This window comes from Nicotiana tomentosiformis, chromosome 4, assembly GCF_000390325.3.
Source record: "Nicotiana tomentosiformis chromosome 4, ASM39032v3, whole genome shotgun sequence".
Classification (NCBI taxonomy): Eukaryota; Viridiplantae; Streptophyta; class Magnoliopsida; order Solanales; family Solanaceae; genus Nicotiana; species Nicotiana tomentosiformis.
In genome coordinates, this window is record NC_090815.1 from 12,375,898 (window position 1) to 12,402,998 (window position 27,101).

The 27,101-nt window shown below is 39.4% G+C and overlaps 3 protein-coding genes and 1 non-coding gene across 5 annotated transcripts; 2 read left to right on the forward strand and 2 right to left on the reverse strand.

Annotated features, from left to right (window-relative positions):
• Positions 1–5,150: 5,150 nt before the first annotated feature.
• LOC138909274 (uncharacterized) lies at positions 5,151–6,282 on the reverse strand. The gene is made up of 3 exons (XM_070200459.1): positions 5,913–6,282; positions 5,531–5,861; positions 5,151–5,409 (listed from the first exon to the last, which is right to left on the reverse strand). Exons 1-3 carry the CDS (start codon positions 6,280–6,282, stop codon positions 5,151–5,153), a joined length of 960 nt encoding a protein of 319 aa, XP_070056560.1.
• Positions 6,283–7,441: 1,159 nt separating this feature from the next.
• Positions 7,442–7,548, forward strand: LOC117277298 (small nucleolar RNA R71). Its single transcript, XR_004507570.1, has one exon. It is a non-coding gene; the product is annotated as a small nucleolar RNA R71 (small nucleolar RNA).
• A 5,388-nt stretch (positions 7,549–12,936) lies between these two features.
• On the forward strand, positions 12,937–14,135 carry LOC138909275 (cytochrome P450 89A2-like). The gene is made up of 2 exons (XM_070200460.1): positions 12,937–13,689; positions 14,094–14,135. Exons 1-2 carry the CDS (start codon positions 12,937–12,939, stop codon positions 14,133–14,135), a joined length of 795 nt encoding a protein of 264 aa, XP_070056561.1.
• A 995-nt stretch (positions 14,136–15,130) lies between these two features.
• On the reverse strand, positions 15,131–26,610 carry LOC104098495 (ABC transporter B family member 20). Of its 2 annotated transcripts, XM_009605243.4 has the most exons (11): positions 25,832–26,610; positions 21,741–21,795; positions 21,478–21,653; positions 21,195–21,395; positions 19,900–20,159; positions 19,503–19,813; positions 19,191–19,411; positions 18,759–19,099; positions 17,764–18,557; positions 17,336–17,577; positions 15,131–16,956 (listed from the first exon to the last, which is right to left on the reverse strand). In XM_009605243.4, the coding sequence occupies exons 1-11, from the start codon at positions 26,204–26,206 to the stop codon at positions 15,727–15,729; spliced, it is 4,206 nt and encodes a 1,401-aa protein (XP_009603538.1). In that variant the 5' UTR covers positions 26,207–26,610; the 3' UTR covers positions 15,131–15,726. The 2 variants fall into 2 exon arrangements, with proteins under 2 accessions (XP_009603538.1, XP_009603539.1); XM_009605244.3 differs by lacking the exon at positions 25,832–26,610 and having other exon boundaries at positions 21,478–21,651.
• Between the last annotated feature and the right edge of the window lie 491 nt (positions 26,611–27,101).

Genomic DNA, 27,101 nt, shown 5'->3' on the forward strand with positions numbered 1-27,101 from the left:
ATTGACAAAACAAGAAAAATAATGAGTAGGGTGTAGGAAAAACTCTCTGATCAAGTTGCGTCCCCGCCCTCATCCTCTGAGGCTACCCACTCCTCGTCTTGTTCTTCCTCCTCCTCCTCATTATCATCTTTATCATCTGACTGCTCCGGCTCGGCCTCGGACTGCTCCGGTGTGTTAACATCCTCTTCCTCAGGGAGTCTGTATCCATCACCTATCCCAACCAGCTGTTGGGCATGAGCATTGAGCGGGTACCGCTGCTCCAATATGGCCCTTTCCTCTGTAGTGGCCGGCCGTCTCCATATCCGAAGCTGCAAGTCCGTCATCTCATATAAATGGGCCATGAAGCTATCATCGCGTGCATTGTGCTAATCCCCTGAGAGTGAAGTTGTGGTGTTCTCCTCCTTAACCCGGACATTTGTGAGGTTCGTTGGTCTTATGGGTGGAACAATGATATGATCGAACTCCTTCTCCTCCTCCACTTCTTCTTGCCTCAAGTACTGAGTTAGCATGTTTGCAAAGAGCATTCGGTGAATTTTCTTGCTAGTTCGCACTTGGGTCATCTGATAACGTATCAAGTAGCCCACATTCACCCTTTGGCCCGTCATTAAGAAATTCAACACACAAGTTTTCTCACCACTAATGAGAGTATCATGGCTGCACGGTAGGAGTCGTGAATTGATCTACTTCAACCATACTTGAGCTTCTACCTTCATATTCTTCTTTGGGAACTTCCTATGGCGGTTGGTTTTCTTATCCCGCACCCAAGCCGCCACAGAGTTGACACCACAAAGAGTGTGTCTCAGATCTCGATAAGTAGGACGGACTATGAAGTGGTCCAAGTGTTCCCCAGGAACATCTGGAGCACCTAAGAAATTGCATATTGCCGAGGCTGAAAAATCTATCAACCTTCCATGAATCGACATCAGTTGTTCAGGATCCTCTGGATCAAACCCAGCATAAAATTCCCTCACAAGATTGACGTTGATCTCTCCAGAGTTTTGTAACACATAGCTCAACCCCAACTCATTGATGCCTCTCCAAATAGCATGGTACTTGGCTTTCAAGCGATGCTCATGAATAGCAGCTTCCGCGTGTATATGTTTTGGCCTACAATGCTTGTACCAATCCTTAACATGTGGGGGTATTCCTTTGATTCCAAATTCCCATTGGCCCTGAGGTTGTGAATGGGTGGCTGTAATAGCTGCAACTGCTCTCAGTCCTTCACCTTGACTGGAAGTAGCTTCCCCCCCCTTTTCTCTTCTTCTGGGGAGGTGCAGAAGTAGCTTTAGCCTTAGACGGAGCAGTGGATGTGGCTTTGCCTTTACCGGTATCTTTTCTTGGAGGCATATTTGTACCTACACAAGTGAGCATAAATCAGTTTAAGCGGTATTGCAACCTCTCAAAACATGGTCTTGCCACCTACACTTAGAGTTTAACACATGATTATCAACAATTTCAGGTTACTCAGACTTCACCTCATCATTTCTTAGTATGAGAATCAAGCAATGACACATGGGTGCTTCTTCCACATTCGAAGCATCGGGCTACCAGTGACCCATCCCACACTTAAGATTTTAAAGTGGTGCGCAACTACATAGCACTAGTCTTATAATCCCGGAGACTCGGGCTCCAATGGGGACAAAGAATGCCTTTGAGGCATTATAACAAACACTTAGCATACACTAGTGCCATGGGAGTGCTTGTATGGGTGAGGGATTGCCTCACCCTCCCAAATCGGCTTAGGAGTTCCGTACTACCACTTGTTCAGACAATAACAACACTATTCCTATGGGGTTCATGGAGTTGGGACACACAAACACATGGTTACAATGAAGAACAACCCCAAAAATTTGTGTCCAATGTCATGCATTCACCCAACTCGAAATTGCCAAAGAATGGAGATAGAAACCATACCTTAGATGTTTAAGAGAAGGGATTTGCCTTTGAATTATTGTTGCAAATGAAGGAAATAGCAGAAGATTTCTTGTCTTCAATGGAGATGTGGGTGGAGGGGGGAGGGTTGGCAGTGTTCTGCGTGAGTGTGTGAGGGTGTGTTTTGTGAGCAGTGGGGTTTGTGTGGGAGGAGAAGAGGAAAATTAGGGCGTGCAGTGTGATTTCTTTTAGGCGTGGGTGTTTTAAGTTGGGTTTTTTAAGAGGGGAATTAAAGGAAAACAAAACAAAACGAAAATAAAAGCAAAACACTAACCTGACGACGTGAGCTCTCAGGAAAGCGACATACCTAGCGAGGCAAGCTCAAAGGCAGGCGACACGAAGGATTCTGCGATATGTGTCTCGCTATAACCCATGCGAGGCGATCTCCTTAGCGAGATCAATGCCTGGCGCCGTATGGCTTAACGCCTGGTCCAGCTCGCTGGAGACCAGGTAACGCAAGATACTGCGTACGACTTGCCGAAATCACCTGCAAACATGTTAGTTCCTAAAAATGAAAAGAAAAATTCTAACTACACAAAAAATCAACTACGAATTGGGTTTCCTCCCAACGAGCGCCTTAGTTAACGTCACAGCATGATGAATACAACATTACAATGGGTTGCCTCCCATGAAGCACATAATTTAACGTCGCGGCACGACGCAGGTAATCGAACTTAAGGCACGCTCAACATTGGTGGCTCGAGCAAATGAGTCACCGACACTACTTTCGCGTCATCCATGCCCAAATAATATTTTAACATGTGCCCATTGACTCTGAACGTGCGAGAGTCATTTTCTGCAGCAATCTATACGGCTCCAGTAGGGTGAATCTCTACCACACGAAATGGTCCTGACCATCTTGACTTCAATTTGCCCGGAAACAACCTCAATCTCGAATTGAATAATAATACCCTGTCTCCCGGCTTAAAATTTCGCTCAAGAATATTTTTGCCGTGCACCAGTTTCATTCTTTCCTTGTATGAACTTGCACTCTCAAAAGCATGGTACCGAAACTCGTCAAGTTCATGCAACTCTATAATATACTAGTTCCAGCGGCTTCCACATCTAGATTTAATTATCGCAACGCCCAGAAGGCTTTATGCTCTAACTCCACCGGCAAGTGACGTGTCTTTCCAAACACCAATTTATATGGCGACATTCCAATCGGAGTTTTGAATGCAGTACAGTAAGCCCATAACGCATCATCCAACTTTCTTGCCCAATCAGCCCGAGTAGCATTTACAGTTTTGGTCAAAACACTCTTGATTTCTCTGTTTGACACCTCGACTTGCCCACTCGTTTGTGGGTGATATGGAGTGGAAACTTTGTGGCGAACGCCATATTTCTACAACATCTTTTCAAAGGCTTGGTTGCAGAAGTGGGTACCCTCATTACTGATGATAGCTCTTGGAGTGCCAAATCGGGTGAAGATGTTCTTTCTCAGGAAACCAATAACTGCCTTCACATCATTTGTAGGAAGTGCGACGGCTTCTACCCATTTTGAGACATAGTCCACCGCTACAAGTATGTACTTGTTATTGTATGAGCTAACAAATGGTCCCATAAAGTCGATTCCCCACACATCAAACACTTCTACCTCTTGGATCGGGTTCATGGGCATCTCATGTCGACGAGAAATATTCCCCGTCCATTGGCACTCATCACAATTTTTCACCCAGAAGTGTGCATCTTTAAACAGCGTCGGCCAATAAAAACCTGACTCCAACACTTTAGCCGTTGTCCTTACGCCCCCAAAATGTCCTCCATATGGTGAAGCATGACATGCCTGCAAAACAGAAGATTGATCTATCTCGGGAATGCATCTCCGGATCATGTTGTCAAGACAAATCCTAAACAGATATGGTTCATCCCAGAAATACATGCGACAATCACGAAAAAACTTTTTCTTTTGCACAGAAGACAAGTCATAAGGAACAATACCACTTGCCAGGTAATTTGCAATATTTGCATACCATGGTGTAGCATCGAGGCTCGTCGCTAAGAGTTGATCATCCAGGAAAGTCTCCACAATCTCTTCCACCTCAACCCTCTTCTCAGCTCCTTCCAGCCTAGACAAGTGATCGGCCACTTGGTTCTCCGTTCCCTTTTGGTCACGGATTTCCAAGTCAAATTTTTGCAGCAGTAGCACCCATCGAATCAGGCGCGGCTTTGACTCCTTCTTCTCAATTAGGTACCTGAGAGCAGCATGGTCAGTATAAACAATTACCTTCGAGCCTATCAGGTATGACCTAAATTGTCAAATGCGAACACCACTGCTAGCATCTCCTTCTTAGTCACTGTGTAATTTAGTTGGGCACCACTCAAAGTTCTACTTGCGTAGTATATTGGATGCATGACTTTATCTTTTCGCTGCCCAAGAACTGCTCCCACAGCTTAGTCGCTCGCATCACACATCAGCTCAAATGGTTTCCCCCAGTCAGGTGTAACTATGATAGGTGTTGTCACTAGCTTCTTCTTCAATTCCTCAAAAGCTACCCTGCAGTCATCAGAAAACACAAAAGGGTGATCTTTTTCAAGCAATTTACACAAGGGGTTAGAAACTTTGGAGAAGTCTTTTATAAACCGTCTATAGAAACTGGCGTGGCCAAGGAAACTTCTTATTACTTTGACGGAAGTGGGTGGTGGAAGCTTTTCTATCACATCAACCTTTGTACGATCTACCTCAATGCCCTTACTCAACACTAGGTGCCCCAAGACTATACCTTCATGTACCATGAACTGACACTTTTCCTAGTTGAGCACCAAATTAGTCTCCACATAACCTTTTAGTACTCTTTTCAAATTCTTTAGGCAATCATCGAATATTGAGTCTCCCACTACTGAGAAATCATCCATAAAGAGCTCCATTATGTCTTCTACTATATCTGTGAAGATGGCCATCATGCACCTTTGAAATGTGGTGGGTGCATTGCATAGGCCGAATAGTATTCTCCAGAAAGCGTAGATGCCATATGGACAGGTGAATGACGTTTTCTCTCTATCTTTCGGAGCATTGGAGATCTGATTATACCCTAAGTATCCATCCAGAAAGCAAAAGTGGGACCTCCCGGCCAGTCTATCTAGCATTTGATCAATGAACGGTAAGGGAAAGTAGTTTTTACGGGTTGCCTTGTTCAATATTCTGTAGTCCATACAAATTCGCCATCTCGTGACTGTTCTTGTTGATATCAACTCGTTGTTATCATTTTGCACTTCAGTCATCCACCTTTCTTTGGCACAACTTCCTTCATGTTGGGGTTCAACCTTCTTTGATGTTCTATGGATGGTTTGTGGCCATCTTCCAATAGAATCTTATACATACAGAAGGCCAGGCTAATACCCTTAATGTCTGCAATGGTCCAATCAATTGCAGTTTTGCACTCAATCAATACCTGCAAAAACTGTTCTTTCTGCACATCTAACAAACCAGATGAGATGATAACATGTAAAGTTGAGTTAGGTCCCAAGAAAGCATACCTGAGATGAGGTGGTAGTTGCTTCAGTTCCAACTTTGGTGGCTCTTCTATCGATGGCTTAGCTGGAGAAGTTTTCCTTTCTTCTAAGTGCAAAGGCTCAAATTCGAGCTCTTTTCCAAAACCTTTGGCCTTCAAGAGCCAGCACCCACTCCGCCATGTCCTCTCCATTTGCTTCATCTAAGTTTATGAGACAGGCTGCTAGAGGGTATTTAGCATGCAAGGTCTCATCTTCCTCCTCCAAAATTACATCCACAGCTTCTATTAGAGAACAGTTAGCAAATTCACTTGGTCGCCGCATAGATTTCTGCACATTGAATGTTATCTCTTCATCATTTAGTCTCATTTTTAGCTCTCCAGTTTCACAATCAATTAAAGCTCTCCCAGTAGTCAAGAATGGTCTTCCTAAAATTATGGGAATCTCCTCGTCAACCCGGCAATCCAGAATGACAAAATCTATTGGGAACACAAACTTCCCAACCTATACTAATACATTATCAAGGATACCCGATGTCCTCTTCGCTGTCCGATCGGCTAGTTGTAGTAGCGTGGATGTGGGTCTTGCTCTTCCAATGCCTAACCTTTTGTAGATAGCCAAGGGCATCAAGTTTATGCTTTCCCTCAAATCACACAATGCTTTAGCAAAAGCATAGCTGCCTATCGTGCATGGGATTCTGAAACTCCCTGGGTCTGATAACTTCTCAGCTATGGGTCTCGTCACGACTGCACTACAGGTCTGGGTTAATGTAACAGTGGACAGGTCTTGGAAGTCGAATTTGCAAGACATTAAATCTTTCATCATTTTGGCATACCCAGGCATCTCCCGCAAAGTGTCAATTAGTGGAATGTTCACTTGGATTTGTTTCAACATCTCCATGAATTTCTTATACTGCTCATCCTTCTGATATTTGGCCAATCTCTGTGGGAATGGTGCTGGAGGTCACTTCCGTCCTGTGATTTGAGTTTTATATTGCTCAGGCACTGCTTCTACTGTCGTTTCTTGTGCTACCTCAGTCTCCTTCGCAACCTCGTTTTCTTTGCTTGTGCTCTCTTGTGCATGTTGTACAGTAACCTCAGTTAACCCTGTTAAATCATCTATCTCAATGGATACTGGCACAAATGTTTCCGTAAGTCGGCTTTCGCGAGCAATTTCTTGCTCCAGATCTAGGTCTCTACCATTTCTTAGACTCACTGCCATAAGCTATTTCGGGCCCTGCTCTTTTGGATTGACTTGTGTGTCTGCAGGTAACGTCCCTTGGGGGCGATTATTTATAGCCATCGAAATCTATCCTAATTGAATCTCAATGCCCTTTGTCGCTGATTCATGTGAGTCCACTCTCTCTTGTATTTTTCCATTGAACCCAATTAGTTGTTGTAGCATTACTTTAGGTTCAGCAAACCCATCATCTTGTCTCACTATCTGTTGTTGTTAAGGCTGTTGATAAGCTAGCTGCTGATTTTGTTGGTTATAACCCTATTGCTTTTGGTAAGGCACAACTTGACCCTGTGGTCGCATAGCTCCAAGATTGTTGCTGTTATTATACTGCTGATGTGCTGGCCTATATTGTTGATTCTGCTGCCCTAATTCTGACCACCTTGCCTCTATCCCCCATAGTTGGCCACATAGTTCATATCTTTCTAATAGTGTTGGTTCTCACCTTTCGCACTCCACGAGCATATATATGGTTGGTTAATGCATGGTGTACATAAGCCCCCATTAGTTGCGCCAACTATGTGTACCTACTGCTTCTGGCCTGATTCATCGATCTTTTTGGTGAGGATACTCATTTGCGTCATTAGAGTGACCATATTTTTAGCTATGGAGTTATTTGGGTCCAAAGCCACTGAATGAAGTACAGGAGTGATCATAGAGTCTCTTGTCATCCATCCTGATTTTTGGGCCAATTTGTCTAGTAGGATCTTGCATTCTCTGAATGTTTTGCTCAAAAATGCTCCACCTGCTAAAGCATCAACATTGGCCTTTAAGCTGTCTGCCAGTCCCATGTAAAACCTCTGCCCCAAGATCTAAATCTGGAATGCCATGATGTGGACATTTAACCAGCATACCCTTGAACCTCTCCCACATTTCTTGTAGTGTTTATATTGGTCTTTGCCTGAAGCTCAATATATCATCAATTTGTTTGGCAGTCTTATTGGGTGGGTAGAACTTGTTCAAAAATTGCTTGACTAATTCCTCCCAAGTAGTGATGGAGTTTATGGGGAGTAATTAAGCCAAGTCTGAGCTTCTCCTGTCACCGAGAATGGAAATAATAATAGCTTTATTGCTTCCGGTGTCACATTAAGTTGCCTTTGCGTGACACATATCGACAGGAAATTCTTCAGATGCTACTGAGGATCTTCAATGTATATGACCCTGAGAACAGTCCCTTGTTCTGCAACAAATGTAGCATGTTGTTTGTGATTTGAAATGATTCCGCTTGTATCTGAGGGACTGCAATTGCGGTTGCCATATTTTCGGCGGTGGTTTGTGCCCAGTCATACAATGCTGCTTCTGGCACAAGAGGCACCACACCTTGATTGTTCGGGTCATTCTCATTGTTTCTGTTGTTTGGATTTTCAACTCCATCATCTATGTCTGGTTCGATTTGTTCTGTTGTTGTTTGCCCTTCTTGTTTACACGATTCAGTGCCTTGAAAACTTTCTCAGGATCTGATAATGCTTCGAACAATTCACTAGTTCATAAGGAGTTTCTAGGCGTGCATCTGTAGCACCCAATACTACAAACGTTAGAATTTCAATGTATTTGGTTTAAAATGAAGAAAATTGACTACACTAAGAATTCTAGCAATTCTTTTAGCTGCAATTAATAACACCGTTAATGGTGCCAAAATTTAATCATGCTCAACTATGCCTTGTAAAAAGGACTTAGCAGTCGTTGCAAATATATTCCGGTTAATAAGTATGGAGTCGAATCCCACAGGGAATTAACCTATTAAACACAGCTACTAGACTCGCACAAATTCATGCAATCAATCTTCAGAAATATTTAAGTAATAAATTTGATGTTTACTAACTAAATATCACGTAATGAAAATTCAATAATTAATAACTAACTACGAACGGGTTGTAGACAAGAATTAGAATGATTTAAGGTTATGATTTCCCATATTGTCTGAATCCTTTCCGCTACGTTTTCTATAAATTTGCCTAAATCTTCTCTACCGATCATGAATGCTCTGAGTGTTGTAATTCTCTCCCGAGTAACTACCACAATTTACTAGACATATTCTCTCGAATTACGCTAGCTGGCATTAAATACGGCTCACTCGGATCGCACCAAGGTTTCGTTATCTCTAATCATATCTTTAAACCCTCCCTATTGATCCCTCATATACGTTAGGAGTGATGTTGTTTAACAATTACATAAATATGCACTCTCTCCCGAGTAATACACACTAAATAGGCACAGTCAATTGAGGGCCCTTCAATCAACAACAATATTAATATAGTTGAACAAATAGAGAAAATACTACGGCAAATCTATATTAACGTAACAGGAAAATCATCCTCCAATAGGTTCCATCAAAACCCTAGATTAGGAGTTTAGCTACTCATACTCATAGTAACAATATCCCAGATGTTTTGCATAATTAAATTACAAAGTAAAGATGAAAGGATGTAGAAATCAATAATTCTAACTCCCAACGGTAGTTTCACGAGCTATCCTTGCCTCTGGTTGCAAAACTCCTTTAAAATGGTGTTTTATGTCTATTTATATGTGTAGGAAAAGACCTAAATGACATAGACCAAGTCCTAGTCAAACCAGGAGAAGAAATAAGCCGTCAAAGTTTGGAGTGTGCACGCCTCAGACCTCGCCTCACGAGGCTTCACGCGAGCAGGACCTCGCCCCAGACCTGGCATTGCAAGCCTTAACGCGAGGTGGACCTCGCCTCCTGCCTCGCCTAGCCTGCTCCCATGCGAGCTAAAAGGCTCGCCAAGCCAGCTCCCACGCGAGCTATTAAGCTTGCTTCGTCAGCTTTCCCATTTATCCGCTGCTCACTTCTTTCTTTCTTCTTTTCAACTGTTTTCGAGCACGCTTTTGACTTTAATTATTCCTTTTGCTATACTTTCATCTCCAATTCACATACACATAAAATAGACTCCATTACGCGTAAATAAAGTATAGTTTATCATTAAAGCATACAAAATGCAAGGTAAATATTGTACTAAAATATGAAATTATAGCCACACATCAGTCACCGAAGCAGAAAAAAGTTCGGAGAAGAAGAAGAGCAACAGAAGGGTATGGTGCTTCAAAACGTTGGAAAGTTTAAACTTCAAAATCAGGTTCAAATATCTCTATTTATAAAGGTCATGGCACCAAAACCAAAAAAATAGTTTATCATGATTGGCACCGGAACCGAAGCGGCAAGTCTAATCAAAGTTCACACGCGAAACAGAGCGACACATCGGGAATATGCGTCATTATGACGCATGACATCATGACATCATCCAAACCCATGGACAACATAACTCCAACAAATCGCCCCAGAAATTCGAGGCATTTGAAATGCGCAGCCTATAGAGGTCCACGTCACCTGCTCGCCGCAACAAACATGACCCGTGCAGTCCGTGTGGTTAGCTCGACCACTAATAACATGATCCGCTCATCGAACCCGCCCGCGAAGTCAGCCTCAATAAGCGGAGGGACTAACTGTATGAGTCAAAAATCTATCTCTAATTGAAATGGTATTAGTAAAATATTCCTAGGCCGCCACATGTCGAAGTAATCTAATTAAAAACGAAGGTCGTAGTCGAAGAGTCAGCAAAGACTGAAGTCGAGGAGTTGCCAAAGATCGAGACCGAGGTCGAGCACCCTTGAAAGAGTTATAACGGCTAGTTTCAAGATAGGACATTAAAGAGAATATTCTAGTGGATATTCTCTGCATTTGTACTATTAAAGATTTTAGGAACATGTTCCCTAGAAAGAAAAAGAGACATAGTGATCGGGGACATATGAGATTTATTTGTAAAAAGATATTTTGACTTTAAAGAGAAAATCGGGTCTTATGATAAGCCTACAAAATAACCTTTTTACAAAGATTCTTGTCCACACTTTTTCACCAGATCCGGGGATAACTCGGATATTTAAAGGCTTGTCCATCATTCATCATTGTCAGAAAGAACATCCGTTGATTTCATCATTTTTCGGGTGACTCATTCGTTCTATTTACATAAATATCATTTATTGCTATTCCTCACTATTTAGTGCTACATTATTTCTATTTGGGTTCTTAAATATTGTCCATTGTGTACCTTCATTGCTTTTGGAAGAGATCTACGTATTATTTATCACACTATCCGAAATTTCGTCTTTGGAATATTCTTATTAACTAAGATTAACCCTCATTTGTATAAATTTAATTAGTTGAACCAAGATCTATATTTTTTGGTCAAACAATAGTTCTTCTATATGCTCCTAGTACAAAATGTGGGACTGATGCACAGTGGTGGAGCTAGAAGTCTGAATGCGGGTTCACCTGAACTCATTAGCTTTTGCTTAAATAGTATTTTTGTGTTAAGAAATTCATTAAATATAAATAAATATTAAATTTAGAATCCAATTAGTAGCTCTTAAAATTATTATTCTAAAATTCATAACCTATAAAGTTAAAATCCTGGCTCCGACTCCGCTTGATGCAAGTTCGCAGTCATCGATTCATTCTAGGGGTAAAATCTAACTCCTCTATTGATCTTCTATAAAGTTCAAGAATAATTTATGCTAAATGAAAATAGTGTCGTCCAATCTCGTTAATTTGTCAAGACTTGTAAACAATTTAACAAGATAGGCAAAATAAAGATAATATCAAATCTTATCAGTTCACATGTGAACAGTTGAACAATACATACAAATCTTACAAATTCATCAAAACTTTTAAATCACTTAATAAGATGGATAAAATGAAAATAATAATAAGTTTCGCCACTCCGACGATAAGCTTTTTGAACAATTGAACAATATAAGTATATTTTGCCAATTCGGCAAGACTTGTGAACAATTTAAAGATTGTAAACCTAGCCAACCTGCTATAACCGACCAGCTCAGTTTATATGTTTAATGTCATTATGTCAATCAGGAATGTATTGATCGACCAAGATGCCAAATCTACATTCTTTTTAATTTCAAAACAGATGGTGTTGAGCAGCAGCACGTCTCTACTGCTATAGCTTTGAAGTTAGAATTTATAAAATATGTCCCAGCAAACCAGGAGCTTTGCAATTATAGTCCCTGGCTACAACCATATCCTTTTTTTGTAAAGAAATGCAGCCAAATAATACTGTTATACAACAGACGTACGTGGCAATAACTCAGCCTTTGCTTTTAGCGCAACCGATCATTAACTCCTCGCCGCTGTCGCCGTTTTAAGACCGACCGACGCCTCACCTGCACATGAACCTACGTACGTAGTCGCTTTGGGTTCAAATTTTTTGTCCAAAACTCAAACGAAAGTACAATATCGACATTATAAAATATTTTTTTACATTATCAATAAAGTTTAATTTATGATAATGAACTAGTTACTATCTTTACGTTCTATGTAGTAACCAGCAGTTAGTCAATGCAGGTTACATGCTTGTCGCTAAAGAAAGATTTTCTATCTCTATTTATTAGTTTATGTACGTTACCTTTATTTTGTTTTTATCTGTACTTGGTATTTATTCAAAATCGAACTAATTGACGTAAACACATAAATACATGTGCTATGTATTCATTATTTTGATTTAAACATCGGGTGTAGTGAAAGATTGGAAAAAATAAAACATTTAAGAAAAATCGCAGAATGTTTGGCAGTGAGGATAAGTTTTGGATCCATTTACAGAACATGGCATGCATTTTAACGAACAAGCCCATAACTTATCATTATTTCGTTATCATCATTAATTCTTTCTTTTTTACACTCAAAAGTCTCCTCCCTCCATGCACTGATGCATATATATATATATATATATATGTATAGATGTCACCAAATTAAAATATAGGACAGAATCAACATGCATATATACATTATCATTACTGTATATATGTATCTCTTTCTGCCTCATATTTCTCTTTAATATTTTCTTCTCCAATTCCAAAAACAAGAAGAAACTCCCACCAGGTCCCTTTACTTTTCCAGTAATTGGAAGCTTACCATTGCTGAGAAATAAATCCTTAGCTGATATTGAACTTATCCTTCAAAAATTAAAGTCAAAATATGGTCCTATAATTACACTCAGAATAGGTACTTCATTTTCCATATTCATTAGCAACCATTCTTTAGCCTACCAAGCTTTAGTTCAACAAGGTGCTCTTTGCTCTGACCGTCCAATTGGTTGGCTCACCAATGAAGTCTTATTTAGCCGTGACCGGTCTATAAGCACCGCGTCGTGTGGTCCCACATGGCGGCTCCTCCGTCGAAACCTCAGATCCGAAATGTTACATCCCACCTTAGTCATGTCCCGGTCTAAGTCCCGAGCTTGGGCACTAAATATCCTTATTCAACGTCTATATGATAAATCTAATTATGCAATGGAAGTTGTGTTAGTTGATCAGTTTAAGCATGTCATCTTCTGTCTTCTTGTATACATGGTCTTCGGGGTCAAGCTCGACGAGGTTCAAATTAATCAAATTAAAGGTTTACAACATCAAGCACTTTTAGCTACGATTCAATTTAAAATACTTGATGTTTTTCCAAGAGTTGGAAAAGTAATTTTCAGAAATCTTTGGAAAGAGCTTACTACATTTCGAAAGGAGACCGAGAGTATGTTTATACCTCTAATACAAGTTCGAGTAAAATACATAGAAGAAAAAACTAAGGCTGGAGTAGATAAAAAAGAAGAGGAAAATGTAGCTTATGTCGATACGTTGGTAAATTTGGAATTGCCAGAGGAAAAGAGGAAGCTCACTTATGAAGAGATGGCCAGTCTCTGCGGTGAGTTCCTTGGTGCAGCCAGCGATACAACGTTCACCTCCTTGCAATGGATTATGGCCTATTTGGTCAAGTATCCTTCCATTCAAGAAAAGCTATATAAGGAAATATGTGAAATTGTAGGAGCACCAGAATCAAAGGGAGAAAATAACAATAATAAGTTGATAAAAGAGGAGCATTTACAGAAAATGTCATACTTAAAAGCTGTGATTTTGGAAGGTCTTAGGAGGCAGACACCATCTCTCTTTTTGTTACCACATAGGGTGAGTGAGGAAATGGAATTGAACGGCTACGTTATACCAAAGAATGCTAGTATCCATTTCATGGTGAGAGAAATGGGTTTGGACGCAAAGGTATGGGAGGAACCAAAGAATTCTTGTTGTACCATGTATGTATATTTTCCTATAAATCACACTTTACCAAAGTCATATATATATATATTGACTTTAACTACATAGAAATCTTAAACAAACTATGTGACTAGCAATATAAAGAATCCCTATTAATTTTGTTCTAAAGTAGTTCAGAATTGACAATATCTGTTAATTGAGTATGCATCATGCTTATACAAGGAGAATTTTAGTTTCTATAAGTTTCATGTCATTACGGAAAAACAGAACAATTAACCAAATGAACACAAAGATAGCCATTTTCTCATTCAACCACAAGTTGCACTGTAGTTATTTCGTTGTTCAAACCAAAGATCAGCACCTATCTAGGACTAATGCGAGTTTTCAGTATCTAATTTTTCTGTTAGATGAACATTGTCTCCATCCACAGACCACAGGTTTCCATTTAAAATGCCAAATCAAATTAGCTACAAAATACTGTAAATGGAGTAGAGCGAAGCCATAGCCTGGACATATCCTCCTCCCAACACCAAATGGCATCATCTTAATCTCTCTACTCCTTATTATATCAACCTCTTCACTATCTCCATTCACCAAAAATCTCTCTGGCTTATCGTAGTTCACTTAGCTCTTTCCATAGAATCTGAATATTATTTTTCCTAAGATTGGAAAAATCTCAAGTATTTTGAATCTACGATAACCAACAAGTGTTCGATGTTGTACGTATTCAATTTCCCTAATTTGACCCTTATCAAGCTTTACCCGAAGCACATCAGGACAAGAAGACAGAAGATGGCATACTTAAAATGATCAAGTAACATAACTTCAGTGGCAGAATAAGAATGAGCTAGAAGGAGCCTTTGAATGAGGATATATGTAGAATATAATTAAGTAAAAATATATTTTCTCTAGCTAACAAATTAACCTCTAAAGATCGATATTCTCACAAGATTTAACATGGTATTATAGCATGGTTCAAATCTTAATCGCCATCCTAACAAATTAAAATTCTGCTAGCTCTATGTAATAGCTTAAACTTTTACAGCTTGTTTGGAGGTTATTACCCATCGTTTTATAATGTATTGTATTGTATTATAAAAGTTAAAACTCATTCACTTTTCCTCTCGGTGATTTTCTTAAACACCTCATGCAACAACAAAAAATCCAGAAAAATCCCACAAGTAGAGTATGAGGAGGGTATTGTATACGCAGACCTTATCCCTACCTTATGAAGGTAGAGAGGTTGTTTCGGATTGACCATCGGCTCGAGGGAAGATGCAAAAGGAAGCAATAACACAAACAATAAAATCAGCAAGGCAATATGATAAGACAATCAAAGACGAAAGAAACTCTCAAACACCTACGTGCATCAACAGTAATTAATCCAACCATATACTCCGAAGTACTTGAGAACCAAATTGGTAAGCAATATACAGGCAGAAAATGAAGCAGAAATCATAAATCATCTCTACTCTATATATACAAAATGTTACATTATATTCCTTTGCAATTCTTAACCGGCTTTCTATAGCTTCCATGTAAGAAAAATATACAGCAGAAAAGAGGGTAGTTTTGATAGGGAAAAATGAAGACTACAGCACACAGAACACAACCCCAAAAGAAAAGAATACAGAAGATTGATGTAACCTCCACCTGATCAAAGCTATGGCTACTCATTCCACTCTATAATTAACAAATCAATATACCATCATCAGGAGACGGAGCATAATCCTGATCTACCGAACCCTGCCTCCAAAAGAATATGGTTCTAGTCCTGACATCCTACCCTCCTGAGCTAAGAAAATGCTACAAACGCCCATCGTCAATACCAATTTGAATAATGCATCAGTCTAATTACCTCCGAAATTTCACTGCACAAAGGTGATAATGGCAAACAATGTTATTAGAAATTCTCGTCATTCTTTCTTGGTTTGATCTTTCCAAGTTGAAGCAGAGCATCTTACACAAGGGATTTGGAGACTGGACTCTGCTACTACTCCCAGCTTCATGGAAGATGGATAGTATCTTCAGTCGCATCATTTAAACAAGTCTATGCTGACGTAATCCCTTACCAAAGTGAGGTTGCATCAGGCGGACATACAAACCATTTTTTGCCATCAACGTATCATGGGTACCTTCCTCAACAATCTTCCCTCCATTAAGTACAACTATGTTGTCAACATGTCTCATCATGGCAGCTCGGTGGGCAATTAAAATGGTTGTCTTGTTCCCCATGATCAGAGTATCAAGTGCCTCCTGTATCACTCGGCTCGACTCAGATTCAATAGAGGAGCTGGCTTCATCCAATAATAGAATAGGTGCATTCTTCAAAACAACACGAGCTATTGCAATTCTTTGCTTCTGTCCAGGAGTCAGATCTACCCCCCTCATCCCAACATGTGTGTCATAACCATGAGGCAAACTGCTTATGAAATGATGAGCATTTGCTATTCTAGCTGCTTCTTTCATCTCAGCTTCACTAGCATTGTGCCTTGCATAGATTATGTTTTCCCTAATGGTGGTTGAGAAGATAATTGGTTCCTGCTGAACAAGACCTAAATGGTTCCTCAACCATCTCAAGTTGTATGACTTTAAATCACGGCCATCAAGTAAAACCTGACCAGCTACAGGGTCATAAAACCTCTCTATCAGAGATATAATCGTGCTCTTTCCCGAGCCAGAAACACCTACCACGGCTACAGTTTGCCCTCCGTTGACTTTGAGAGTGAAATTGCTCAATACCAAGACTTCAGGACGAGATGGATATGAGAAGTCAACGTTTTTCAACTCAATGCTTCCGTAGACATTTGGAGGTTTTAAGGCTGAATTGTCATCTGGATCAATCTTTGGTGCTCTATCGATTATCTCGAACACTGATTTCAGAGATTTTCTTCTTTTGAGAATATATGGAGCCAAGCCAAAAGGCTCAACAAGTGCGAAAGTTGCAAAGGAGAACACCATGTACTCCTTGAGTGCTGTAGTTACATTCACGTGATTATTCTTTACAGAGAGTGCAGTATACCATAAGAGAAGAGCATTGCAACCAAAAAGAAGAAACTGCGAAAAGCCAAAACCAAAACCAATTGCCACACCATGGAGGAAGCTTTTCTTAAATATTTTCTGCAGTTGAAACCTGTAGAGCTCCATTACCTTATTACCAGCACAGAATGCTACAACTGTATAGATATTTCTAACTGCATCCTCGAGGACTAACGATGCCTTCCTATGCATCTCCTGAATACCCTTAGACAACCCAGCAAGCCACAATTTCTGCATATAAAGTTAAGATCCATGTGAGAGGCCGGGTAAGCAAGGACTATGAGTATTGATTAGTGCTTAAACACTAGAACACGAAGAGATGATAAATTGAAAAATTGAATGCCATTAACTAGATTCTGCTTTTTCAACTATCTTTTTGCAGGATCGGAATTCTACAATACCATTTTTATTGTTTTTATGGAGATAGGAAAGAAGATGACAAAGGGACAATCTGGTTTCTCCAAAATAGATAAATCACATCCCTCGCGACTCGCGAGTAGTGTCAGAGGTCCAGGGAAGTCAATTAGGATGTTTTAAGATAAGATTGCTATAAAAATATGAGTAAGATGAGTAAGTGACTAAGTCGTGACACTCTACATCCTAAACAAACCTGCGCAACAGCAGACACAGTAAGAACAGGAAGAGTAGCTAATGCCACAAGTGCCAACCGCCACTGAAGTAGCATCCCAATAAGAACAGCCACAATAACAGCTGCAGTATCTTGTATGAATATGGACAGCCGATTGCTGAAAGCAGCACGGACAAATGTAGCATCATTTGCCAAGCGCATAGATAGATTATCAGCACTATTCTCCTCCTCATCAAACCACCCGACTTCATTGCGAAGCATTGCTGTTGAAGAATGAGAACAACAGAAAAAAGCATCAGCATTCATGAGATCACTAACTATCATAACATGTACTTACTTACACTTAATTTTTATCAAGTAATAAAATTTATAGAACATGTATTTACACTCTGCAAAAGAAACAAAATAGACTAGGAAAGGAACAGTTACTACTTGAAATCACTCCTTACCAGAAAACATCATTCTACGAACTCGCTCAGTCATTTTCTCTCCCATTATACCAAAATAGAAGTGCTGCAGAAAATTGGCAAAAACAGTCACTACACCCATACAGGCTATGATGAGGCACCACCTGTCAACATCTCGACGCAAGTGATGCCTTTCGTCTGTTCTGTAATACGCTGTTACAATCAGTGAAATGACGTACGCCAGAAGGGGATTAAAGGAACCAAATATTGCAGCACCCGTGCTCCCTAGTAGAGCATAAAGCCATTCTGCAAGGCTAAGCTCAACGAGTCTCCAGAAGGATGGTGGTTCTCGACTCTCTGTATCCTTTGCTTCTTTGGATGTAATAGGAAAGTCATCAAATTCACTGTTTGGACGACTAAAAGTTTGTGAGTGAGAACGCTCATTTTTGGGATCAGATGTCAACAGTGGTGAGACCGGTGATTCGGGATCAGAATTATTGGACATTTTCCTATTTGCAGATTGAACATCAATCTTAGGAAGCTCGGGCAGTCTCATTTCAAAGCTATCCTGCCTTCTTATTGATGGTTCTTTGTCAGCAGAATCCAAGGCCATACCATTCTCAACCATTTGCTCCGGTGGCGGGCTACGGTTGTGGGGAGATTCTTGAGAGCTAAATGTAACATCTGCTGCCCAAAAAGCATGGGCACCAGAAACCCTTTGAAGAGATGGTGATTTCATCATCTTGGGTGAAGAAGGTTCTTGGAAGCTATGACTAGCTGAAGAATCTTTTTCAACTTGGAACACTGCAGTCTCCTTGTGGTTTCTCATTGGCATCCTGAATGATGGTAGCAAAGGCATGTAACTAAGTATGTGCAATAATCTAAAACCAGAAAACAAACTACCAAGAAATATTTTTGAGGATAAAAAGGGGGACTTGTATATTATCAAAAGAACCTTTAATGCAATGCCCTATAGGCATAACAAACATTTATAACAAACTAATCATCTAACTGCTCAGTCGACTCATGTATTGCACCTGCGAGGGAGTTTTGCTGCTTCTTCGCATTTAAGGAGCTCCGCATAGAGGCCACCTAATGCTATCAGTTCATCATGGGTTCCCATTTCTACTAATTGGCCTTCCTCCATCACGGCAATGTAATCAGCATTCCTGATAAGACTAAGTCGTCTTGCTATTATTATAGTTGATCTTCCCAACATGAGGAGATCCAGTGCTCCCTGAACAGATCTTTCAGCTTCAAAATCAAGTCCACCAGTTACCTCATCAAGAAGAAGGATAGAAGGATTTGAAAGAACAGCCCTAGCAACAGAGAGTTTAATTTTTTGCTCTTCCGTCAAAGCTAGACCAGCCCTGCCCACCTAAAAGAATTATGAAGCAGGAAAAAAAATAAGTATCAGAAGAAGGCCAAAAAGTTGAACATTTGAAAGTACAGTGACAACTGAGAAATACCTGGGTTTCATAGCCTCTCTCCAGTGAGCTAATAAACGTATGAGCATGTGCTATTTTAGCAGCTTCTTCAATTTGATCTAAAGAAGCATCTCGTCCATAAGCAATGTTATCTCTGATGCTTAGACTTAGCAAGGCAGGTTCCTGGGTGACTAAGCCGATTCGGCTTCTGAGCCAATCCAGCTTCAGATTTTTAATATTTTCTCCATCTAACAGAACTTCGCCTGCAAGTAATTATCAATAAAGATCATCACATTTTTTGGCCTGCCTCAACGAATTGCAACTTGCAGAAAAGAACTTAAATGGTAATATTACCTAATGTAGGATCGTAAAATCGCTCCATAAGTGGTATAATACTACTTTTTCCGGAACCATTTCTGCCAACAAGGGCTACAGTCTTTTTAGCAGGTACAGTGAGATAAAATCCACTCAAGATAGGAATTTCAGGGCGAGAGAGGTAGCTGAAATATACATTTCGGAATTCAATGTTTCCTTGTACAGAAGCAAGGGTGCTTCCTTCATTATTAGCAATGGAGGACGAACGGCTTATCATCTCAAAAAGCCTATAAGCTGCAATTCTCCCTTGCTCAAAAGAGTAGAAGTTTGTCGCTGCTTGATTCAGCCCACTGTATTAATAGAAGCATTGGTGAATCGCATAACTTTAGTACGACAAATGAGGGAGGAGGGTAAGATGTGTGAAAGAGATACTCACAGGCCACTTAAAATTACAGCAAAAAGAGCTGTAATAATTTCACCGCCATGAGCTTTTCCATGTGTGACCAGGAATCTTCCAACCCATAGTTGCAAGGCACAGGAACAAATAGCAAGCCCGTATGTGAAGCCAAGTCCAAGTCCTTGCACAAGACTTATTAATATACCATACCTCAGTGTAGCTTGTAGCGAGGTTGCATATGAATACTTGGCCAAAGTTTCATTTGTGAATGCATACAGTGTCCTAATATACGAAACTGCCTGCATTGCGCGAACGGAAAGTTCAAGGAAACTCTCCATAGACATTTAAATTCACAAATGTAGTATTTTGTAGAATTCCGAAGAAGAAAGCAAATTTTGGAAGGAAGAATGTAAAATTGTATTGAAAATATCTGTACATTGTGTATCTATACAAGAAAAAATAACTTCCTAGGGATACGTGTCTTGTTCTGACTGGAATCAGCTCAACTAACTATACAAATACATAAAATACACAAACACACACACATCCATCACGTGGAGAACATCTGAGCCGTTAGATGCACAGTGGAGAACAGTTGTCTTCACCCACTCACTCCAGAAGCTTCGGTCACGTGATGGATGTGTGTAACAACAACAACAACAACCGGGTATGTTGTCTTCGGTCACTCCGAACAGTTGTCCGAGGTCACGGTGTGGGATATTACTGGGAATGTTGTTGTTGTTGTTGTTGTTGTTGTTGTTGTTGTTGTTGTTGTTACACACATCCATCACGTGACCGAAGATTCTGGAGTGAGTGGGTGAAGACAACTGTTCTCCACTGTGCATCTAACGGCTCAGATTCATCCATCCCTAAGCCAGAGAAAGGCCGAGATGCACCATGTGTGTGATGCGCGGATCGAGACGAGCCTTCAATTGAGCTCAGCAAATAGCTCATTACAGACCTTAAACTAGTAAAACTCCAACGAGCATATTTCTACATCCCGCCTTGATGATATGGTATCTCTATGCTCAATCATTAAAGCCTCATAATATTTATCTTTGAGGTAATTAAATATTAAACAAAACTAAAGAAGAATTAATAGTAAAACCAAACTTTGGAAAGACCAACAACTACATCCATTTCCAACTCAATCACCATTTTATTTTTGATTTTATTCCATTGAGGCCCTATTTAATAAAAAAGGCTCCTTTGAGAACCAAAAGGGTTAATTTACATTCTCGAAGACTGGAACAATTGGAAGAAATAACTGGGATATCAATTCATGAAGTTCCCAAAATGGGGGAATAATCAGTGAATAATGGAGAAAACGAAACCTGTTCAGCTATACTTGCTGCTTCAGCATATGCATCCTGAATGTTCTCTGCAAGTCTATGAAGAAATATGTTTGAGATTCCTCCAGCTGCAACAATGAAAGGGCCAGTAGCTAAAGTTATGAGCGCAATTTGCCAGCAGTTGACAAATCCAATAACAAGACCACTGAAAAAAGTAGCCATGTTATGAATATAGTTCCCAACCTGTCATAGCACAGTTAAGATAAGGATGAGGAGAAGTCATTGTCGAAGCAAAGCAAAAAAAGTAAAAGAAAGCTGAACGCACCTTTTCACTAAGAGCAGATTGGATGAGTAACACATCACTCAAAACTTGGCTAACAATGTCCCCATTGTTTCCATAGGTATCAAAGAAACTCATATCTTGATTCAGTAACACTTGAACATATCTTGATCTGATCACTGCAGTCTGCCGTTCTCCAGTAAGAATCCAACATGATACCTCTATCACAGAGATTAATTAGAACAAATGATGGACACAAGAGAAACTTTAAATTGGACAATATTATATCTAGAGAAATTTTAGCTTACCAATCCAACCAGCAACAAAAACACCTCCAGCAATATAAAGGATAGTCAAGGCAAGCTGTGAAAAATATGACCTTTGTTAGATAACTTGAACTGTTAAAAAAATATTTGGTTAAACATCGCAAACAAGTATAACAAAGACCAAGGAAAAAAATTGAAGTAACTATCATCGTCCAGTGTGGCTCGCAAATACGACAAATTTTCACTCTCTCTTCTACCATCCTTTTTTGGGGGCTTTTGGGTAGAAGAGTATTAGATACACTTCTTGTCTCTCCATCTTCTTACTCATTTTCCAGTTGATGGTCGGGTACCAAAAACCAAGGAACCAAGCCCTATATGACAGGTCAGCGAGAACCAACTACACCAAAGAAACATACCAGTTTTGCAACACTAGGACTAACATTTCAGGACCTTTAAAAATTATGGGCAACAAATTCTGTTAAATTACATGCAATAGAAACTAATGGCCAGAATTGGTTCAAAGAAAAATCTCGAAAAGATTGCCTTTGAACTTGTGGACGCGCATTGATTGCTAAAACATTAAAACGTAAACCATTAACGCAAAACATCATCATGTTAGTCAATCTTTAAAACTGTTGATTTTTTCCTTATATTGTTGGTCCCACTCTCCTAAATTATTTGCCACTATTATTACTACATGGATAATTGAATTGTCTTTTCTTAGAGAACAGTTTATTCACAATAATTTTACCTATTTTTAACAAAAAAAATAGTGATATCTAGCACTTTTGTAGTTTCCAAATATGTAAATTTTAAAAAAATCAAAAAAACTTGCGCAATTCATATAAAGAAACAGATCCTTTTTAGTAAGTCAAAACAAATTTGATTAATAAACACCAAGTTAAGGTCAAAGAATATGTACAAGATGTGTATGTGACTTTGCTCAAGAATTAGATGATTTGACCCTTGTACTTCGAACCATGCCGTTCTTTTGGACAGAGAGTATCTCCCTAGTCGACGTGGTTAAAATCCACGGTGTGTTATTTGGTTTTACATAGTTCAGTGAAAGCAACACTTCACAGACCACAAGGTCCAACCTCTCTCCGAAAATATCTACTTCACCAAAAACAGTACCTCTCCCTTTACCGAACTTCTTGTTATGTGCACTTATAGGACACAGATTCAGATGTCACTTTTTTGGATAAGTCAGAGATATAGATGTCACTTGCAAAGGCACCATTTATTTTCCAGAACTGATAGTACCTTCATGAACAATTTTGCATAAAGATGTACAAATACTATAGTGACTGAAGAAACATTTAATACACAAGCAGAAAGCACATAAATGAATTCTGGATAAGTGGTGATTGTAATTGGCAAATAAAGGACGGTCAACTCATTTGGCCAGTGAGTCATCCTAACTAGGGTTTCCAGACATGATTGAATCATTAAAGAAAAAGGATGTAAGACCTCTCATTTCATGTCAATCAGATGATTGTGGTCCACATTATAGATAATGAGGAGATCATTCTGTGGATAGGTGACAGGAAGCTCACAGAAGTTATACCTCTTTTCTGAGTTTTCTCAGACCTCTATCATAAATGATTCATTTCGTACCTAGTCCGACGGTATGTGTTTTCCTACACAAACGATTCCAGCTCGGCCACCACCTGATTCATTTTAAAAACTTCTTTCGCACAAACTAATACAAATGAAATCAACACAACCAAAAAAGTTTTAATGTGATTAATTCAGAACAAGCATGACAGCATCTTCATCAATGCACATCAATAAATACAGCACAGGAAAATTTAGAAGCCTAGAGACAAGAACGGCATCCACCATTCGCTGTACCAATGGCGCTTTTAAATTCACCTAACTGGCAGCTGAAGAAGACAAGTACAAGACAATCAGGGCTTTCGGCCAGCAATGATAGAAACCGTTCATCCTGTTTAATGCTTGTGGAACAGATATCAGGTTGTATGTTTCTGCTTTAGTCCTAATGCTATCCGTTGACTCCACACAGCAAAGGTGCGCATAAAATGTTCCCTCTGGACTAAAGAGATTATTCTAGTCGAGCCACAAACATTGAGTGCAAATAGTTTTTACACATGCTTGGTGTGCTATTAGTGAAATATATTTCCCAATTCCTATAAAAAGAATGGTTAAGGAATTAATTGCATTTATATCAATAGAGACCAATTTAGATTCCTCTCAAGTCAGTTAATAGCATTTTGAGAATTATTCGTACATCAGGGAAAAGTGTCATACCAAGGAAGATGCCCCAGAATAATTCTTAAATGAGATGCGTATATAAGTAACATGAGATAAATCTTTCTATACTAATATACAATACCATCTTTTCCTTCTTCTGATGGATAGCATTTAATTCTTTTATTGGGAATTCCCATTTTATGTCCCAACTGATATCCACATGATTTCTACGATTAGCGTAATTATTCTACACAACTTTGATAGGCACATCTGTTAATGAAATGACATTTAATGTTTGTTATCATGTCAAATCCGAGCAATTACTATATACCTTGGTGAAGCAGGCATAGACTGCATCTATTTTAAATTATTTTATTTTTTTGGTGATAATTGCAGTCAAATTGGGTGATAAGTGCAGTCAATAGATTGCCTTCTTGGAGGTAGGGGTAAGGTCTGCATACACACTTCCCTCCCCAGACCCCACTTGTGGGATTACATTGGGTTTGTTGTTGTTGCTGTAAGTGCAGTCAATAGACTGACTTGTTTACTGGAGACTATAAAAGTTGTCACGCACCAGATCAATCACGAACCCAATATGGTAACCTTTTCTAATATCTCTTCTGCATGGTCCTATTAGATCATGCATTACACCCAAATGATTCAATTTTAACTCGCCAAGACATCTTTCTATGTCAATGTTTGTACTTGTATTATAATCATTTACTACCACAACTTGTGATACGATCACATATAGCATGTAGCCGATTGCGTAAGATCCCGTAATTAAAGAGTTGCGTGATCTTCAATAGTTGGTTAGAAGGTGTTTTGAGATCCATTTGATGATTTATGCCAAGATTTCTATGTTTTGAGGCATGGGAATTGCTCGGAACAAGTTGAGGAGAACATTACTGAAGAATACACGTCAGTGCATTGTGCTGGATTAAGAAGTGAGATAGCACATCACACCAAAACATGGATTTCAAAGTCATCTGGATAAATCATCTCAGCGTTGTTTCCAAAAGAATGATTCCATTTCTTAATAGAATTATACTTTCCATGTTATTTTCCTTGTAGAATTTGGACTTTCCTATCCTTGTTTTTATTATCTCCTTTCCTTGTTTAGTTATTTCCTTTCTTGATTAGAATAGGGATTGTCTTTTTCCAACTTTATGTAATAGCTAGAAATACTTGGTAGACTCGTTTCCAAAGTAGATTTTGCATATTGTGATTACATCTCAATGATTAATTATTGATGGCTACTTAACGCACTGACAACAATGGGGGAAGCAAATGCAATTGCTAGTCCACGCCTAATCCTATAAAACGACATTGACGCAACAGTATTCTATTCAATTATTAACATTGATTTTGTGCCAGAAACCCTCTATAATCTGAGAAAAAAGTTTCCTGTCTTATCCAGAAAAGCAAATCTTTTATCACTTTCACTAAACAACAATCACAAATCAGTAATAGCCCACTCGATTGTCAACATACAAGCAAACTTTGCTAAAAGTACAACAGACAAAGATTTCTACAGCTGCAACTAATCAATGCCCATTTGCTTTCCTTTTGAACGCCTTTCATTTCCATACTCCGTAAATGTGAGGTTTACTAACACTAGCTGACACATAAATCTCAAAACAGAATAAAAAAGAGCTATAGTCAGTGCACAATTCAGCTCTAGGTACCTCATGAAATCTATCCAATAAAGATTTGTTGAGAAAAGGGGCTGACGAGGCTTCAATTATATAGGTTCCGCAGAACCGAGTAGCTTAACAAGATTAACTAAAATATGTACAAAAATTAAATTTAGAACCCACTGTACTAGAATCCATAACCCGTAAAGTTCAAATCCTAGATCCCCTCTGATTGCAGATAAGAAAAATAGCTATTGTGATACAAAATTCAGCAGTAGGTACCTCAGAAAACCGGTGGAATAGCTCATCAGCCGGTTCAGAACGGTGACTGAGCAACTGAATAATTTTGGCAAAGTAATGCAAATAAACCACCAAAGCAGTGCCGTGTGCAGCAGCGGCAACTGATCCAACAACCATAAGCACCCAATCGAGTCGGTCGGCACAGGCGAAGAGCATCGAAAACGGAGCGGCAGTAGGCGGCGGCTCCATTTCCTCTGTCTCCGCATCCATCTCCTCCTCCAACTCAACCTGCATAGCATCGCCGCCGGTATCCGCGTACGGAGATGGAGATTCCGGTGGTTCCGACACTTCCGACACCGGCGTTAACGGTTGTATGTGTGGTGGGGACCACCCGAATAATCCTCTCGATACCATCATGTTCAGCTACCCTGTACAACCTGTACGTCAACAAAAACCCCTAACTATAAACCCTAAATCAGCATTGAATTTAGGGTTTTCAAATCAGATCTAAAAAAAATTGAAAATTCAACTCGAAATTGGACAGTTATGGTAGAGATATTTTTGATATATCGAATCCGGTTTGACTTAGTCAAAGAAGGCGGAGAGAGAGTTGACTGGGATCAGAAAATTCGAGTTTTTGTGTGTTTCGTTGATTGGTAAAGCTGTAACGTTTTTTTTTGGGTTTATGAGGGGCGATGAAAACGACGACGTTGAAAGGAGACAACGGTCGTCGGAGTTTTCAGAGTTAACGTGGAAGAAAAAGTGGAGTCTCTATGCTATTTTCTAGTTTTAAATGTCGGAATTTGAGTAAATGAGTCATTAGACGGGGGTTGTCAATGTGTGATACACTTAGAGTCAGTTTGGTTAAGCTTATAAGCCGGTCAAACTATCTTATAAGTACTTTTCGGCTTATTTACGCATTTGTTAAAGTTAAAAGTGCTTATAAATCAAGTACTTGTACGTCAAAAATAAATCAAAAGTCGTAAGCTGGTCACCCCCGGCTTATAAATTTTTAGCTTATAAGCACTTTAAGTTTGACCAAAATTTTTACTATTTTATCCTTTAGAACAAAACTATTACATCGATACTCACTACTTCAAGTACTATTTCAACCTAACCCCCCTCTCTTCAAGTCTGCAATGTCCATTGACTATTTAAGATAAGCAAATTCTTTATTCCTTTGCATATTTATATTTATGTGATTGTGTATTAATCTTTGAACTGTATGTAATAAATGAGGACATATCAAATTTTTGATGTGTTGCTTTCTAAATGTTGTGGTGATAAAGACAGTGTTTGTTTCTCTTCAAAT